Raw genomic sequence first — 18,351 nt, forward strand, 5'->3', positions numbered from 1 at the left:
CAACCCTCTTCACTGCAAAGCGGTGGAAAAAGATAGGATCTACAAGCATACAGCTTGTCACGCAGCAACTGTTTTATACTTGAAGATCAGATATTTTGCGCAGGATTGAGCACATGTGTGAAGCATACCGATGTGTTCGCTACAGATCGCACTGTTTTCTAATGCTGTGCCAACAGATCTGATCTACAAGCATAGGGCTCGTCAGGCAGCTAGCGACTGTTTTATGTTTGTAGATCAGATATTTAGCGCAGGAGTAGAGCAGGAATGAGCACATTTGTGGAACATAGTGATATGTTCACTTGTTGCGCTGACAGGGAGGAGACGTGTTTGTCAGCGACGTGGACAGCTGATAGAATGAGAGCTTTACGCTCAGACAATAATGTGAATATTATTATTATGAATAATAATAATATTGGTTTGTCAAGAGATATCCATGTGTTTTGTGGCATGTGGCTTCAGCGTTCATATAGGCTCCATGTTTCACTGAAGAGTTTAATGTGACGCTACAGATCGCACTGTTTTATACGCTTTTTTTTATAACGATTTTACATACAGAATGTAATGTGAGCTCACTGACTGAGCAGAGTGCAATTGAAATGTTAATAGCTATTTAGAAGACAATGGAACCCCCACTGTGTGGGGGAGAAGGTGTGAGCTCGTCTGGAAAACAGAGGGGAGACAGTGACCAATAGAATAGCCTGATTTGGGGATCAAAAAGACCGTTTTTGATCCCCAAATCAGGCAGTGTGTGTGATAATGAAACCCCAGTCATGCTAGTGTTAACAGCATTTTCCCAGACGGCCAAGGTGGCCGGGGATGTTTATAATTAACGGCCAATTAAACATTTTATCGGTCAATGGCCGGTAAATACCGGCTAACGGAAACACTGGTGCGTGCGTGCGTGCGTGCGTGCGTGCGTGTGTGTGTGTGTGTGTCATAGTGGATTCATTGACATGTACAGATGTATATTGTGTGAATTATGCTCAGTGTAACAGTATATACAGTACATATTGTCATCATCATGAACACCATGAAAGATGTTTGTTTTGACTTTTTGTTTTGTTTTGTTGTGATGCTCATGGTTGAAACTAGGTCTCTACCGTACAGTGTGTGAATTTACATTAGAACACTAGTTCTCAAACCTTTTAATTTCAAGGACCCCCTTGAGTGTTCAAATGGAACCAAATGTACCCGTAATGTTCCATTTGGTTCTATTTGTACACTCCCAGAGTTACAGATCTATAAGCGTCCATTTGGTTCCTTCTGTAACTGTCCATCATTTAGCTGGGGATACCCTGGACCCCTCCAAGGACCCCTGGGGGTACTGGGGGTCCCCTGGAGATCTCCGGACCCCACTTTGAGAACCACTGCATGACAGTACATGCATGAGGTCTTATAATGGTATTTGGTTGTTTGAGTTTTTTTTTATCCATGTGGACTGTTGTGTTATTGTGTGTGTGGTTCATCATGGTACACACACTGTTGTGTTATTGTGTGTGTGGTTCATCATGGTACACACACTGTTGTGTTATTGTGTGTGTGGTTCATCATGGTACACACACTGTTGTGTTATTGTGTGTGTGGTTCATCATGGTACACACACTGTTGTGTTAATGTGTGTGTGGTTCATCATGGTACACACACTGTTGTGTTATTGTGTGTGTGGTTCATCATGATACACACACACTGTTGTGTTATTGTGTGTGTGGTTCATCATGGTACACACACTGTTGTGTTATTGTGTGTGTGGTTCATCATGGTACACACACTGTTGTGTTATTGTGTGTGTGGTTCATCATGGTACACACACTGTTGTGTTATTGTGTGTGTGGTTCATCATGGTACACAGGCAGGTCACATATATTTATACAAAGCCTATTATGGAGTCTAATATAATAATATTCCAGCCAACATGTTTATGTGGGGCCCATATTAAAGGAATATTTCACTTTCAAACATGATTGGGGTCATGTGAATGTCTGCTCGGGCTTTTGTGAACACCCCAGACGAAGCATGGCCGCCCACCCTAGAGCCTTGGTCTGCCTGACGTTTCTTCCAGTTAAGTAGTACGGCGGGAAATTGCCGTTTTCAATACACAATAGTGCACTTGGTGATACAAGCGAAAAATTTGGCACAGATGACCTTCATATGACCCTAATTGATAATCAACCTCTGGCCACGCAAAAATCCTAAGATTTCAAGATGGCCACCACCAGTTTTCAAAATGGCTGCAACTGGACCAACATTTTGTACTATATCACTTTGCTGGGGCTGTAAATCTTTGATTTCCCCCTTATTTTAATATAAGAGAATATGTTCTGGAGGTATTTCTATAAGTGAGATAAAAAAAATAACATCAGATTCCAATATGGCAGCATATTTTCCAATATGGCTGCCGATAAATTGCATAAATGTACATTCACATGAGCTTGTAGCACATGTATTTGTATTAATTACCATACACAGAATCCATTTATAGCACATTTTAAAGTGATTTGGTAGCTTTTTAATGACCTAGGGCAACAGACTTTTTGATTGATTGATTGAATATTTTATTAGGCAAAAAATGTAAAACAGCACAGTTACATTTAAAATACTTTGTCTAACAGGTCCGTTCATAAAAGTCCTTGCGGACTTGTTTCCAATGAGGGCCTTGGTATTCAATTCATAGGCATATTTTCAATATGTTCACCAATAAATACAAAAACCTAGATATATATAGGGATATTTTATCAAACAGGTGCTGACCTTTTTCTCTTTCCGTGGAAGGACAAAACTGTATGGCATCTGCTGAACGCATGAAAGAAGCAAAGACCTGATAACTTTGATCCAATAGAGACACACGGCCGGAAGCGGAAGGCCTACAAATCCACGCCCACTTTTGACACTCGGGGTCCGTTAGAAAGATGAACTGCAGCTCTCAATGCAATCTCTATGAGAGGCATTGTAAAATACCGTCATTTCACTGGTTAACTACTGAGGCTGTAGCGATTTTTTTTGTGTTCTAATAATCTGTCCCATTTGTTTAATTTGTCCTTTTTAATGTCCCATATCTTTCATCTCGATATACTACCCACAATATACTATAATATACTCCATCAGTATGTCAAAACCGCTAGCATCGGAGATCCAGACTTTAAGTGGTCGCATCACGGACGCATCCCTTGAGGTTTTCAATACCCAGAAAACTGGCGAAAGTGGCCGTTTTCAATAGGTTTTGGTCATTATCTCTGGAACAGAAGGTCCAATCTGCTCAGTTCAAAGCTTGTTGGATGCGTGACTTTGAGGACAATAAGCACGCAATGACACATTTTCGGGTTATTTATTTTTTTAGGGGAGGCGAGACCTTAGTTGGGCAGGCGACCGCCTCTCCTGCCTCTACAGTGGGTACGCTGTCGGTCGGCGCTCGGCGCTCGTAAAGACAGTGATGTCACTGAAATGCCTGTCTGCTGTCTACCCTCTGCTGTGTTAGCATTATGGGTAACTCGTTAAAGTGGCAAATTAAATGTGAAACACATCAACTATTAAGAGAACAAGAAGATATGTTGACAAAGACACTCCATACATTTGGAAACATATTTTTATTTAAATCAATATCGTCTCCAGTTAATGTAGGAATATTTCAAAAGTAGGCTAATTCTCATATCCTCTCATAGGGATTGCATTGGCAGCTGCAGTTCATCGTTCTAACGGACCTCGAGTAGCGGCGCTGTCTCAAAAGTGGGCGTGAAATTTGTAGTCCCCGTGTGTCTCTATAGCTGATGCATTTTCATGAAGGGGGATCCATCTGAGGTCCTTTGACAGCTTTTTCAAGCCAAGTCTTTGTGTCTGGGTAGCTCAGTCGGTAGAGCTTTCACCTTCGGATAACATGGTCATGGGTTCGATCAGGATCAGTGTATGAGTAGGTACGGTGAGTGTGGCACTCCACCTCAGCAATACCAGGGGGTCAAAAGACCCCTGCGTTCTCAGCTGATACTGACAATAAGTCTCAGACTTACTTAATATGAACAAGTGCAACTGCTTTGACAACAACGTCAGTATCTGATAGGCCTGTCCCCGACTAAGGATTTGTTTAGTCGAATCTAATTGGCGACTAATTGCCAATAGTCGACAGGCAGTCGACTAATATTAAAAAAAAAAAAAAAACACAGTTTGTTTTGTGTCTCCAGCAGAGTTTCTAGTGTCTCTATCTCTCTCTGGAAGAGGTTGCACATGAACTCTGCAGCCGCACTGAGGCACTCCAACACAAACAATACCAATACAAAGACGAGGAATAAGAAGAATAAAGTGGAAGTTACGTGTGGCTGCAGGTGTAGACCTCTTTTTTTTTTTTTTTCGACTAGATTCGACTAAGAGACACACAGTCGACTCGGACTCCCCGCGACTAACCAGTCGACTAGTCGACTTAGTCGAGGTCAGGCCTAGTATCTGAGCTGCGAATCATGATGTGTCAGATGCTATCCTCTGCAGCTCTGCCTCAGATACTGACATTGTTGACATAACAGGTTCACTTGTTCAAAGACTTGGCTTGAATAAGCTGTGGATTGCCTTTGGAAGGAGGGAAGGATCTCAGATGGATCCCTGTTCATGAAATTGCATCAGCTATTGAATCAAAGTCATCAGGTCTTTGCTTCTTTCATGCATTCAGGGGATGCCACACAGTTTCGTCCTTCCATGGAAAGGGAAAAAAATCAGCATGGCAGACAACTTCTCCAAATTAGGTTCAACACCTGCAATAAGTTGCAATAAAATAAATGATAAACATATGCAAGTCATTGAGGAGTTGAGGAGTACTCATGTACGATAGAACTTCATAGAAGTAGTTCCTACAAGGAAGTGAATGCAAGTGAAGTGCATTCCAAGCAGGACATATGGGGCCAGTCACTCTTGTGCAGTCCTGTTTGCCAGAAGCTGACACGATGTGGATGTAAAAAAACTTGTTCTGGACACTGCAAATGCTTTAAGTTTGAACTTATCTGCACACCCCTCTGTGGTTGCAGTTGCTATTACACTGGCCTGTCACTTGCCCAGCCACCATTGTAAATGAGAATGTGTTTATGATGACTTGATAACAAAACAAAAAGTAAGCACTAAGCTTTACCAAGCTAATAAATCACTTTCAAATGTTCCATAAATGGATTCTGTGTATGGTCATTAATACAAATACATGTACTACAAGCTCATGTGGATAAACCATAAGCAGGTGCACATTTCTGCAATTTATTGGCAGCCATATTGGAAAACATGCCGCCATATTGGAACCTAATGTTATTTTTTATCGTACTTGGTAGAAATACCTCCAGAACATATTCTCATATATTAAAATAAGCCCCAGCAAAGTGATATAGTCCAAAACATTGGCCCAGTTGCAGCCATTTTGAAAACTGATGGTGGCCATCTTGAAATCTTAAGAATTCTGTGTGGCCAGTGATTGATTATCAATTAGGGTCATATGAAGGTCATCTGTGCCAAATTTCGCGCTTGTATCACCAAGTGCACTATCGTATCAATTTCCCGCCTTACTAAAGGGGGAGTTTTTTGTTGCCACTGTCACAAAATTGCTTGCTCAGGGTGGGACAATGTAGGGTCTCTGCTCTACATGTAAAGTGTCTTGAGACAACTTGTTGTGATTTCAGACTTTAATAAAATTGAATTGAATTGAATTGAATTGAATTGAATTGAATTGAAGTTACAATGGGTTTGTATATAGGAAGGGGTCGTGTCTGTCAAAATGAATATCAAATATATAAATACTGAATCAAGCAACCTAAAAGCTGCCTGGGGTCCTCACAAAAGCCAGAGTAGACGTTCAAATGACCCCAAACATGTTTGAAAGGGAGATGTCCCTTTAAGGCTTAAACGCATTCTTTTGAAATTATGGGACCCAAGTGGGCTTGTCTGCAGGTTCCACATGGGCCCCATTTGCCCATATGGCCTGAAGTGGGTTCTGACTGGGCCTTACGGCCGATTTACACCAGATAATGTTCGCACACACGCACACACACGCATATACTGTATACACACGCACTTTTAGATCCAGTCCTTGTTTTAAAGAGTGCGTATGCGGGACTCGCGTGTCCGCGCGCCTGGTGTAGCCGGTATCCTAGTTTTTTTTTATTGGATCTAAACAACCGCACTGTACGTGCCACGCATACGCTCGCTTTGAAAAGTCTGGTGTAGATCGGCAGTTAGGCAGGCACATTTGTCTCCAATTTCTCCAAATTGATATCAATGATACAGGCTACACCAGGCGCGCGGCTACGCGGGTCCCGTGTGTGTGCGTGTGTGCACATATTCTTTGGTGTAGATTGGCTGTGTGTGTGTGTGTGTGTGTGTGTGTGTGTGTGTGTGTGTGTGTGTGTGTGTGTGTGTGTGTGTGTGTGTGTGTGTGTGTGTGTGTGTGTGTGTGTGTGTGTGTGTGTGTGTGTGTGTGTGTGTGTGTGTGTGTGTGTTGAGGGAGGGAGGGGGGAGGGGTTTGAAGCAGAAGCAGACAAACTACTGCTTCCTGTGGTGAGAGAGGGGGTGGAAGGAGAGGCAAAGATTGTTAATATAGAAAGATACACATTCTCCATTGGAGCCACTAGAGGCGAAGTAGTACACAAATCCTACAAATGGTCTCCTAAGTAGGCGTGGTTGTCTTCTCCCCCGACCATCCCACCACCCTCCCCCTCCCCTCTCCCTGGCTGACAACGTCATGTGGATGTGTATTTGTGTATTTTCTTCATTAAAGAAAATAAATGCTTTACATTGTTTGAAAGTGCACTGTTATTGGCAAAGATGATTTTAAAGAAACCCCAAAAAATCCCACCACAAACTCACACGTATTATTCAGTCATATCTTCTGCTAGATATGCTCCTAATTCTGCTCAACATTGAAACAGGTCCTTTTATTTATAAGGTATATATTTTACCACTATAGACTATAATGTGTTTAGCATGAATGTTTAACAAAATGTCATGATTCCCAAATCATACCCCATCAACCAAGACAGTTAATAATGGAAAATGATATTATTGAGCATTGGAACACACATTTTATTTAATTTTTGAAATGTCCATAATGATTTCACGTAGGCCTACCACATTCACATATAGAATCTCAGTTTATTAGTTTTTAGAACATCTTATGGGGACAGAGCATAGAGTTCAAATCTAATATAATAATACAATATAATATAAGGGACAGACAGAGCCCTCTATGTCTCGTCTGTCAGACTGCAGATGGACTTTTCAGATATCTTCCCAGATCCCGCGAGAGTGTGTTGCTAGGATAGAGAAAGGTGGATAACAAAGTAGATTTTCTCCTAATTTGTGTAAAAAAAAAAGGCATTTTAGTATGAAAATCGTGCATATTTTGTGTCTTGTGACGATCGGGTCCAATATTTAGTTCAGTGACCATGGAGCTAAAGAATGGTTCAGAAGCTGTGTTCACGTTGACTCTTCCATTGGAATCAAATAGACTCCAACTTGCTTCCTGTCTCCTAAAAAGGTGTCCACCTACGTCACGCAGAAAATAGGAGAAACGGGAAGTAAACCGGAGAATGCGCCTCTTGCTATTTTCCTCTTGGGGAGAGGTATACAGCAGACAGGGTGAGGGGAGGTGAGGGGAGGGGAGGGGCAAGCTGTTGCTTTTTTTTTTTGGGGGGGGGTGTTGTGGATGTGTCTGTTGGTGATGGGGGGTGAATGGTACACTAACAGTGAATTCACAGCAGCAATTCACAGCAGCAGTGATATGATGCTACTTGACTCTGAAAACATCCATGATAATACATTAGGTTGATTAGAGTTATGCCGTGGTGTATTTATAATGTTAAGATAAAATATATGGTCTATTCATAATGTTTAGTTAAAATGTATGGTCTATTCATAATGTTAAGTTAAAATGTATGGTCTAGTCATAATGTTAAGTTAAAATGTATGGTCTATTCATAACGTTAAGTTAAAATGTATGGTCTATTCATAATGTTAAGTTAAAGTTGTACAATGCAGAATCATAAATAACGATTTTTAGCAACCTCTGCTGGTCACTACCGTCACTGCATACAATTTCCTTAGTCCTCGATTACCCAGAATTCCATTCGTTTTCACCGGAAGCGTTTCAAAAAGCGATCTTTTAATTGTTTTATACTATCTACAGATCGTTTCTCTTAGCCAGTGGAGCATTAGTTACCATGAGCTGTGCTTTCTTTTTCTGTTCTTTTTCGATCTTCCAATCCTACATTCTCTTAAAATCAGCGTGAGGTTCCTTTTTGTTATTAGCGCGATAGTTCCTGGCCAAACAGGAAACCGTTGCGTTAGTTCCTGGCCAAACAGGAAACCAGTGCATTTCCGCCTCCGTTTTCCGGCCAGATGACGTCATTTCTCCGGGAAAGTCCCCCCCTTCACCGTTCAATAGTAAATATATAAATAAAAGGCTTCCGGGGGTGAAATTCATGGAGTGGGTGTTGTGAAACTTTTGCCACTCACAAAAGATATACAATTTAACTTTAGTTTTGTTGAAAACGTTACCTAGTATGCCTTTAAAATGTATGGTCTATTCATAATGTTAAGTTAAAATGTATGGTCTATTCATAACGTTAAGTTATAATGTATGGTCTATTCATAATGTTAAGTTAAAATGTATTGCCTATCCATAATGTTAAGTTAAAATGTATGGTCTATTCATAATGTTAAGTTAAAATGTATGGTCTATTCATAATGTTAAGTTAAAATGTATGGCCTATGTGGGGCTTGTTCTGCTTTATTCTATTCTTTATTGACATAGTCCACAGTGTAGAGATAGTAAGCAGGGGAGAGTCAGGGAGTGACATCAAAGTCTACATGGTACACACTTTAACCACTCAGCTACCGATGGCCCCTAAATGTGTAAAGTCCATTCACATAATACAGACACCTCTGTCTTCAGCTTTTTTTTTCTTTCCTGAGCGTGGCTTCATTACATATTGAATTTAATATTTTAATAGAGTTACTTTTTATCGTCAGTATTGTATTTATAGAGTTACATTGTGTCATCGTGCCCGTCATGGCAGGCAGGTGTGTGTGTGTGTGTGTGTGTGTGTGTGTGTGTGTGTGTGTGTGTGTGTGTGTGTGTGTGTGTGTGTGTGTGTCATAGTGAATTCATTGGCATGTTTTGTTTTGTTTTGTTTTGTTTTTATTTCAAGGACCCCCTTATACTATGAGAGTGTACAAATGGAACCAAATAGACCGTAAGGGTCCATTTGGTTGCTATTGTAACTGTCAATCATTTAGCTGGGGACCCCCCGGAACCTTCCCTGTTCTCCGGACCTCACTTTGAGAACCACTACATGACAGTACAAGCATGAGGTCTTATTAATGGCATTTGGTTGTTATCTGTTGTGTTATTGTATGTGTGGTTCATCATGGTACACAGACTGGTCACATATATTTATACACAGCAGTATGGAGTCTCATATAATAATATCCCAGCCAACATGTCGAGGTGGGGCTCATACTTCAGGCTGAATGGGTCCTAAGTGGGCTTGTCTGACAGTGCATTTGATTCAAATAGCCTGTAGGCTGGCTCTAGCTGTGATCGCCCACCTTTTGGAAATCTACAGTATACCTTTATCAGTGAGCTTTGCAGTCTTTACTTTAATGTGTGACAGTGATTAGAGGCAGACCAGATCTAAGTAGTTTTTCAGTAGATTCTTGACAGTCCAGATGAAAAAGTGATCAGGACAAACTTCCACCCCACGTCACTTCTCCAACTTAAAACCCTACTGCTTGCTGATTGGCTCGAATCAATGGCTAGTCGACGGCCAGTTGTTGAATTCAACATTAAGAACTGTATTCAATTTGTTGAATTCATGTGAACATGCTGTCGTTGACGTGATGTTCCTCCCGGGGAAGGGCTGTCCGCATCGAGACATGGCCATCACCATTGATAATGCTGTGGTGACCTCAACTCGGACTGCGAAGAATCTGGGTGTGACCCTGGACGATCAACTGACGTTCTCGGCAAACATCGCATCAGTGACGAGGTCCTGCAGATTCCTGCTCTACAACATCAGGAGGATTCGCCCCTTCCTCACGGAGAAGGCAGCCCAGGTGCTCATCCAGGCTCTCGTCATCTCCCGCCTGGACTACTGCAACTCCCTCCTTGCTGGTGCTCCGGCATCCGCCATCAAACCCCTGGAGCTTGTTCAGAAAGCTGCGGCTCGTCTGGTGTTCAACCGCCCCAAGTTCTCCCACACAACCATCCTTCTCCGCTCTCTACACTGGCTCCCCGTAGCGGCTCGCATCCAGTTCAAAACCCTGGTGCTAGCCTATAGGGCAGTGAAAGGAACAGCTCCTTCCTACCTCCGGGCTATGGTCGATGCCTACACCCCTGCCCGACCACTTCGGTCTGCCACCTCGGGGCGACTGATTGCCTCGTCACTCAAGGGTCCTTCTGGCCGATCCACACGGTCACGACTCTTTTCTGTTCTGGCCCCACAGTGGTGGAATGAACTTCCCACTGATGTTAGGACAGCAGAGTCACTGCCCATATTTCGCCGCAGACTGAAAACCCACCTCTTCAGGAAACACTACCCTTCCTCTCTGCCTGACCTACTTGTTGTTAACTAGTTGTACGAACGCTTGTTTTCTATTGCTGTATTGTTTATTGGATTATTGGATTGTTTATTGGATCTTGTTTAGTCGATACACTTATTTGTTTTAGCTCATGCTCATTTGATTTAGCTATTTTGTCTCATCTGTTTAAGGAAATAGGTAGCTGATATATTGCACTTTTACCTTAGCGCTAGGTATACTCTTGGTTGCTTGTTTTTGCAGAAAATGCACTAAAGACTTCTGGTGATTAGTAGTTTTCGTTCCCTACCTATGTTGAATACACTTATTGTAAGTCGCTTTGGATAAAAGCGTCTGCTAAATGACTGTAATCTAATGTAATGTAATGCTGTCATTTTAATGTCTGTCTGCCTGTATGTCTGTGAACAGATAATCTCAGTCACCGCTGGACCGACCGGCATGAAATATTGCACGCTCACTCCCAGGTTCCAGTAGTAGGCCAAGGAGGAACCTTCACCCCACATTATTCAAATCATCCCTGTGGTGGCCCTATAACAGGCATTATAAAAGCCATATTAAAGGATCTTCGGCCATGGTTTGTGGGAGGGGCCCGTTTTGCACAAAATGTCACAGATCATGAACACAGCGCCCCCATCAGCTCCAAATGTGAATCACACATTTAGGAGCCCCTAAACAACACCGAGCCAAAAGTGATTGCACTTACACCCATAGGGGGCGCTACACATGCTAGACAGCTGCACCCCACGACTGACACAGGCCTGGTTAGACAACCCGGCCTGGCGGGGATCTGTATGCTCTAGTTTGATAGTTTTATGTGAGTTCTGATATACATCCCAGTTCCTCATTCCCACCCTGTGAATGTCACATAAATAGCAGCAAACAGTAGAAAAAAAGGACATCATGTCCTGTATTTAAACAGATAAACCACAACCACAACCAACCAGCTGTTACACTGAAGCTCATTTAGTTGTTTATGTTTCTCATCAGCTCTCCAGGTTGAACCAACACACACCACAACAGGTAAGTCTGTCTGTCTGTCTGTCTGTCTGTCTGTCTGTCTGTCTGTCTGTCTGTCTGTCTGTCTGTCTGTCTGTCCTGTCACATTTGAACCAGTTAAATATGGTGACATTTTGTATTTAAAGTGAATAAAAAGGTCAGTCAGTAAATACAGCAGCTTCACTGTGTCAGTGGTTTGACATGAAGGGAGGAAACACATCACAACATTTTCAAAGATGGTGATTAATAACTACATTTATAATGTTATTTATGTATCTAAATGTTATATGAGAGAGAGAGAGAGAGAGAGAGAGAGAGAGAGAGAGAGAGAGAGAGAGAGAGAGAGAGAGAGAGAGAGAGAGAGAGAGAGAGAGAGAGATGGTTTACATTTTAAAATGTAAACCAACTCAAATAACGTCTCACTTTCTCCAGAGGTGGAGCCCTTCCTCATCGTGGCCAACTATTTCAACCTGATGAAGATCAACTTGGACGGCTCCAGCTCCACAGAGCTCAAACAGGTGAAAAACATTGGACATAACAACACACCCTATGTAATCCTATACAATATTCTACACACACTGCTTTAGACATGCTGGAATGTATTCCTGTCTGAGACTAACACAATGCTGTGGTGTGACAGGACTTGAGGGAAGCACAGGCTCTGGACTTTGACTATCAGCAGCAGATGATCTACTGGATAGAAGGGTCCAGGATGATCAGTCGCATGCACATCAGTGGCAGTGACGTCCAGGTCAGTGTGACAATGAGAACCATGAGGATGAATGACAGGGAAGGGAAACCAAATGAACAATACTTATATAATGTAAATACAGACCCATTATCATGAGTCCTGAGTAAATATCCTAGTTTTTTTTTATTTATTATAATTCTATATAATGTTATATAATTATAATAGTAGTGTTTATAATAATAAAGTAGTGTCGCATCGCAACCCGTAGTGAGCTTATAAATCGTCTATTTTCACTATAGTTTGGGTCCCAGGGAGACATAAATGTATCTTTTGGGTTTCAAACTAAAAAGTTTGGGAACCACTGAGTCAGTGTACAAAACATGTGCTCTTTATGAACTCTAAAATAAAAAAATTAAAAAAGCAAATAAAACAGATCTACAAGCTCACAGCGTCGTGATGCAAAGCTCTTAGATCATCTGTTTTTGAAAAGAAACATTCAAAATCTTGAAAATATGTGCAAAGAAAGCTAAAATATCCTATTAAGGAAATAAGGCAAAACAATGCCGAAAGAATTGTATACAAACTATAACAATAAAACATGGTGAGTATATTCAAAATGTATGGTTCATTGACAGGTCCTTCACAACACGTTGATCAGAGACCCAACCAGTCTGGCTGTTGATTGGGTGGGAGGTAACCTGTACTGGTGTGACAGTGACACCATAGAGGTGTCCAAACTAAACGGGTCGTACAGAGCAGCCCTGGTCAACACCGGTCTGGACTGGCCATGGTCCATGGCTGTGGATGTACGCTACGGGTAAGAGCACTTTAACAAAAGGTCTAGAGGCGACCGAGCCTTCGCTGGGGCCGCCCTGAGGCTCTGGAATAGCCTTCCTTTTAATATAAGAGCCTCTCAGTCCATAGCCATTTTTAAATCACTATTAAAGACCTACTTCTTCTCCCTGGCCTTTGAACACAGTTAAACAGTTACACCACAACTATTGTCTCTACCTCACTATTTTCTGCTACGCTTTTTTTTAATCGCCACTTGTATTTTCACTATTTTGTATTTTATATCGTATTTTTGCACTTTATAAATTGTAACATTGTTGTTTTGATGTGTTGTATAGCACTTTGGTTGGCCTTGGTCATTGTAATGTGCTCTATAAATAAAATTTGAGTTGAGTTGAGTTGAGTTGACTGTGGTGACATCATGAACCTCACACTGGCCTTCATTTATCAGCGCGGTGCAGACCAAATAATGAGCGTACGGCGAGATCACCGCAACTTTCGGCATTTATCAATATATCCTGACGTTGGTCAAAAAAACTCTTTCTTATTGGCTTTCCATGCTTTGTTTGGTCATATTCTGGTTCTTCATGTCGTAAAATCGGGGCGTTTTGAGAATATTTAAGGATGTGTTATTTAAATGACGCTCGTTTTCAGACGTGAGATTTATCAAAGCTCCGACCTGATGTAAGCTAGGATTGGCTGTATAGGATCCTTTGATAAATGTGACTTCGACGTTGGTGTACGGCCGCATTTATGGAAAAATATAAGCAGTTTTTTACGCTCTGTTGATAAATGAGGGCCACTGAATTTATCAACCATCCTATGAAACACCATGGATACAAGAATACATAAAACGGATGCCTTTGCGTTAGTCTCGCGAGCCAGACTGTTGCCTCACACAATTTTCAAATGCTTCCGTCATACAGTCTGGAGCACGAAAGCTCTGAAAATGATCAGAGGATAAAGCAGATGTGACGCCTCCTCCCCACTTTTGTTTAGTACAAATTAGTCCTAAATCAAAGTTATCGAAGCATATATAGCTTGCTGCTTATCAGAAATGGAAATTCTAATATTAACTGTAAAGTATTTCTGTGAACGGAAATGACAAACAGCCTCCTTTCTCTGATTTGTTGTTCCACACTCTTTATAGCATTCAGAGATCGTGGATCCACACTCTTTATAGCATTCAGAGATCGTGGAATAGTTGTCTGGCTACACAAGACTAACGTAGCATCGTAATCTGTTCCTCTTGCTGATCTTAGTTTAAGAAGTTGAAGAAGTCACTGAAATGATTCATATGCAGTACATTGTTTGCATATAATAATATTGTAGTACAAGAACAATTTCAAATGTACCATGTAAGTTGTGACTCACTGAAAAGTGCTCTAAATTGAGTGTGGAATACTTTTTTTTGTGATTGCCTGTGCTTTCTGGAGCTCCTATGAGGTAAACTCCAAACATATGACACCTCAATTCAATTCAATTAAATGTAATTAAAGTGGCAAATCACAACAAGTTGTCTCAAGACACTTTACATGTAGAGCAGAGACCCGACAGTCCCACCCTGAGCAAGCAATTTTGCGACAGTGGCAACGAAAAACTCCCCCTTAACCTACGTATGTAAAGCACTTTGCATAAAAAATGCACCATTTAAGTACACTAAAACAAATCATAAACATCTACATGTTTTTTTGTACCATCCATCTATGAACCAATAAGGTTGTTTTTTCATATATATATTTTTTTTTAATGTTTTTGTTTTAAATTTTAGTTTGTTTAATACATGTTAGGGTTTGTATGTAGTTTTTTATTGCAATGTTGGGCAAGACTAAAAAAGCTCAGAAGAATGCTGAAAATAGCAGATTGTGTTGTGAGCTTGTAGATCTGTCTTTTTTTACTATGTATGAAGTAACATAATGGCTATTGACAAAGACTAAAACTAAGGACATTTTCTCTATGATTTTCGTTAGTTTTGTAAACACACAATACAGTTTGTTATAAAGACTTGTTTTTTATTTCAGTTAATTAAAATGTGTTTTTCTTCTTTTTTTTATTGTAGTTTGTGTTATTTCATTAGTTTTAGTTAACTATAACAATAACCCTTGTATGAACTCTTCATCATATTGTATGTCCACTAGTACTGTACAGTACTGTATGTGTGATTAGTTGTGAATAGTGACCCTGACACAGTGTCTCCCTGACAGATACTTGTACTGGTCAGACATAAGTGACAACAACCCCCACATAGAGAGGATGGGGATGGACGGCACCAACAGGACAGTCATCGTGAAGGATAAGATCTCCGAGCCCTACGGCCTGACGTTAGACTACATCAACGATCACATCTACTGGAGTGACTACGAGGAGAAATACATTGTGTTTGCCAACCTGGATGGAACCAACAGACACACAGGTAACACACACACACACACACACACACACACACACACACACACACACACACACACACACACACACACACACACACACACTAGAGCCCTGCAGGCCCGTCGGGACCCGACCAGGGCCCGGTCCGCCAATACTGGCCGGGCTAGGACTGTTTCTGTATTTGACGATCAGGGCCAGGCTCGGGCTCAAAGAACATTTTGCGCAGTTAATTTCACCCTGCAGTAATGTGATCCACCTCTCGTGAAACCCAGGTATAGTGATCCTCATCATGTGCGCTCACTGTGCTGGCCTAGTAGTCACGTGACAACAACACCAACACCAACACACAGCACACACACCAAAGGCCACACACACATGTTGTTGAACAATGGAAAAGCAGAAGATAAAGGAAAAGTTGGCTCGCGGGAAGCTCCAAGCAGTTACAAATACTGTAGGAAAATCTGAAGCTTGGAAGCAGTTTGATTGAATTACTACTCTAACAAACGATCAAGTTGGTTTTGCACAGTGCAGAAAATGTAAACAGGTCCTTGTATACAACAGTAGATCATCAGGCACGTCTCATTTAGGGCGACATGTCGATGGTGGATGCGGAGCAGCGAGCACGAGCAGCAGTGCTGCTGCTGGCGCAAGCCGACAATTATCAATGCCTGAATTTCTTACCAAGCCAGTGCCATCTAATGCAAAATCCCAAATCACCCAGAAGTGTGTGGAATTCTGCTGCGACAAACTGCGGATGCAAAGAGTTGGATAGCGACCTATCAAACAGGTGTGACCCAGGACGAGATGCAGGATCATATGTGACAGACACCCTGTCACCAACAGCAAAAAAAAGACAAATGGCTGAATTTGAAACAGAGTGGGAGAATGTCACCACTGGATGAGGTCAAAATATACCTCAACCTTCACGCCGGTTGTGACTCAAAATGAGGAGTAGAGGTTTTGTTTGTGTGTATGGACAGGAACTATTTTTGCAATATTGTTCTTCACAGTTTACCTCAAAGAAAGGAAGGACGTAATCTTTTGTTTCTGCTGGCTGGATCACGCAAAGGACACGCTGCGGCCTATACTTGATTTGATTAGGCCTATGCTTAGGCTTCTGCTTCTTCTGTCTGTAGCCTAATGCTATTAGAAGACTAATATTTGTGAGAATTTTTGTTGGTGAAACTTTATGTTAATTTACTTTTGCTATTTGTTGGTGGATCACTACGCCTTTATAGCTTGGCTTGCATGACATTTAGTGTTTACGTAGCCCTCAGCCAATTCATCTGCCTAGTAGCCTACTATAGCCTATATATGCTTATTTAGCAGTGTACTTATTTGTTACTGGATCACTCAATAACTGAGTTATTTTATTTGTTTTATTGTTTAGCATCTCTCTCAGTAGCCTGAGCATTTTTGTTGTTGCACTTTGTTTATACTGGACTGGCATCACGCAATTTTATTCCACACAATTTTTTACTCACGTAACAGTTGTATTTTGGCTTTATTGTTTACTGTTTACTTATTTGTTGCTGCTGGTAACGACTTTATCGCAGCATTCCCTTTTATTGTTGGATAAACGGCTTTACGTTTATAGACCTCTCTGTCCTTAATGTAGCTGGTTCTTTGCTTTATATTGGCATGCAATTTAAGGCATGCCATGAACGCACCTTAATAGTAGTAGTTACGTTTAATAAAACTACAACTACTTTTTAGTGTGATGTGTGTGTTCTTGTCTTCTTATGGGTTTGTTTTTATCGGAGCGCGAGAGTGCAGCTGCTGCGCGCACCACTGAAAGAGCACGCTCAAAAATAAATAATTATTAATAATAAATATATAGGCCTCGAGCTGTAAAATTGCGCCACCTATCGGACCAGGGGTCGGGCCGGTCATCGCCCCCTGCAGGGCTCTAACACACACACACACACACACACACACACACACACACACACACACACACACACACACACACACACACACACACACAATATTCTTTGTAATACTTTGTTAATTCATGTTATATTAATTTGACTCTTTTGTTTTTGTGTGTCTGTAGTTGTGAGTCAAAACAACATCAGGGCCATTACTCTGTTTGAGGATCACATCTACTGGATAGACGGGGAGACCAACTCCATCTACAGAGCCAACAAGAATCAGGGAACCAACCAGATCAGTCTAATCAGCAACCTGGACGATCCATCTGACATCCACATGTACCACCCCTATAGACAACCTGAGGGTCTGTACAACCTACTGTATACAACACTCTCATTATTACCTTCATGCTGTTTTATTACGTTTATGTATTGTGTTAGTGTATTATTCTGATCTGTTTTGAAAAGTGCTATAAAAACAACCCGGCATCCCTATTCTGGCAATGATTTTTTTTTTCTTTTTGAGCGGTGCCAGCCGCTCCAACAAGTGACCGATTGTGTACACACACAGGCTCGCTCAGTACATGTGAGCACGAAGCGCGCATGTGTGTGTGCACACACTAAAATGACCGATCTACAATTTGAGTAGAAGTACTTTAAGTACTTAAGAGTAACTACTAAAGTGACTAAAAAGTAACTGCCCCCCAATTAAATTAATAAAATAATGAAAACAACAGATGTACAAGCTGCTATATATATATATATATATATATATATATATATATATATATATATATATATATATATATATATATATATATATATATATATATATATATGATGATATGATATGATGTAAAGTGCTATAAAAACAACCCGGCATCCCTATTCTGGCAATAGGCGTTTTTTTTTTCCATTACATTAATAAAATACTGAAAACAACAGATGTACAATCTCATATTGCATCACAATGCAGAATCTTCTGAGCCTGTAGATCATTTTTCATTGGTGTTTCTTGGGCACAGTCTGAAAAGCTCTGTTGTAACGTATAGGTGTGTG

At 41.1% G+C, this 18,351-nt stretch overlaps 1 protein-coding gene across 1 annotated transcript in view; it reads left to right on the top strand.

The window, feature by feature from the left end:
- The window catches only part of LOC308090935 (low-density lipoprotein receptor-related protein 1-like), a gene marked incomplete at its 3' end in the record, with an annotated part of 16,880 nt that extends 2,667 nt beyond the window's left edge, over positions 1 to 14,213 (top strand). Inside the window, exons 2-5 of the mRNA XM_080436208.1 lie at positions 11,539 to 11,571; positions 11,980 to 12,065; positions 12,188 to 12,298; positions 14,181 to 14,213. Coding sequence (XP_080292334.1) covers positions 11,539 to 11,571; positions 11,980 to 12,065; positions 12,188 to 12,298; positions 14,181 to 14,213 — 263 coding nt within the window. The remainder of the gene's footprint in view (positions 1 to 11,538; positions 11,572 to 11,979; positions 12,066 to 12,187; positions 12,299 to 14,180) is intronic.
- Positions 14,214 to 18,351: the final 4,138 nt, after the last annotated feature.

Source organism: Gymnoscopelus braueri (genome assembly GCF_963280865.1).
Source record: "Gymnoscopelus braueri genome assembly, chromosome: 8".
Classification (NCBI taxonomy): domain Eukaryota; kingdom Metazoa; phylum Chordata; class Actinopteri; order Myctophiformes; family Myctophidae; genus Gymnoscopelus; species Gymnoscopelus braueri.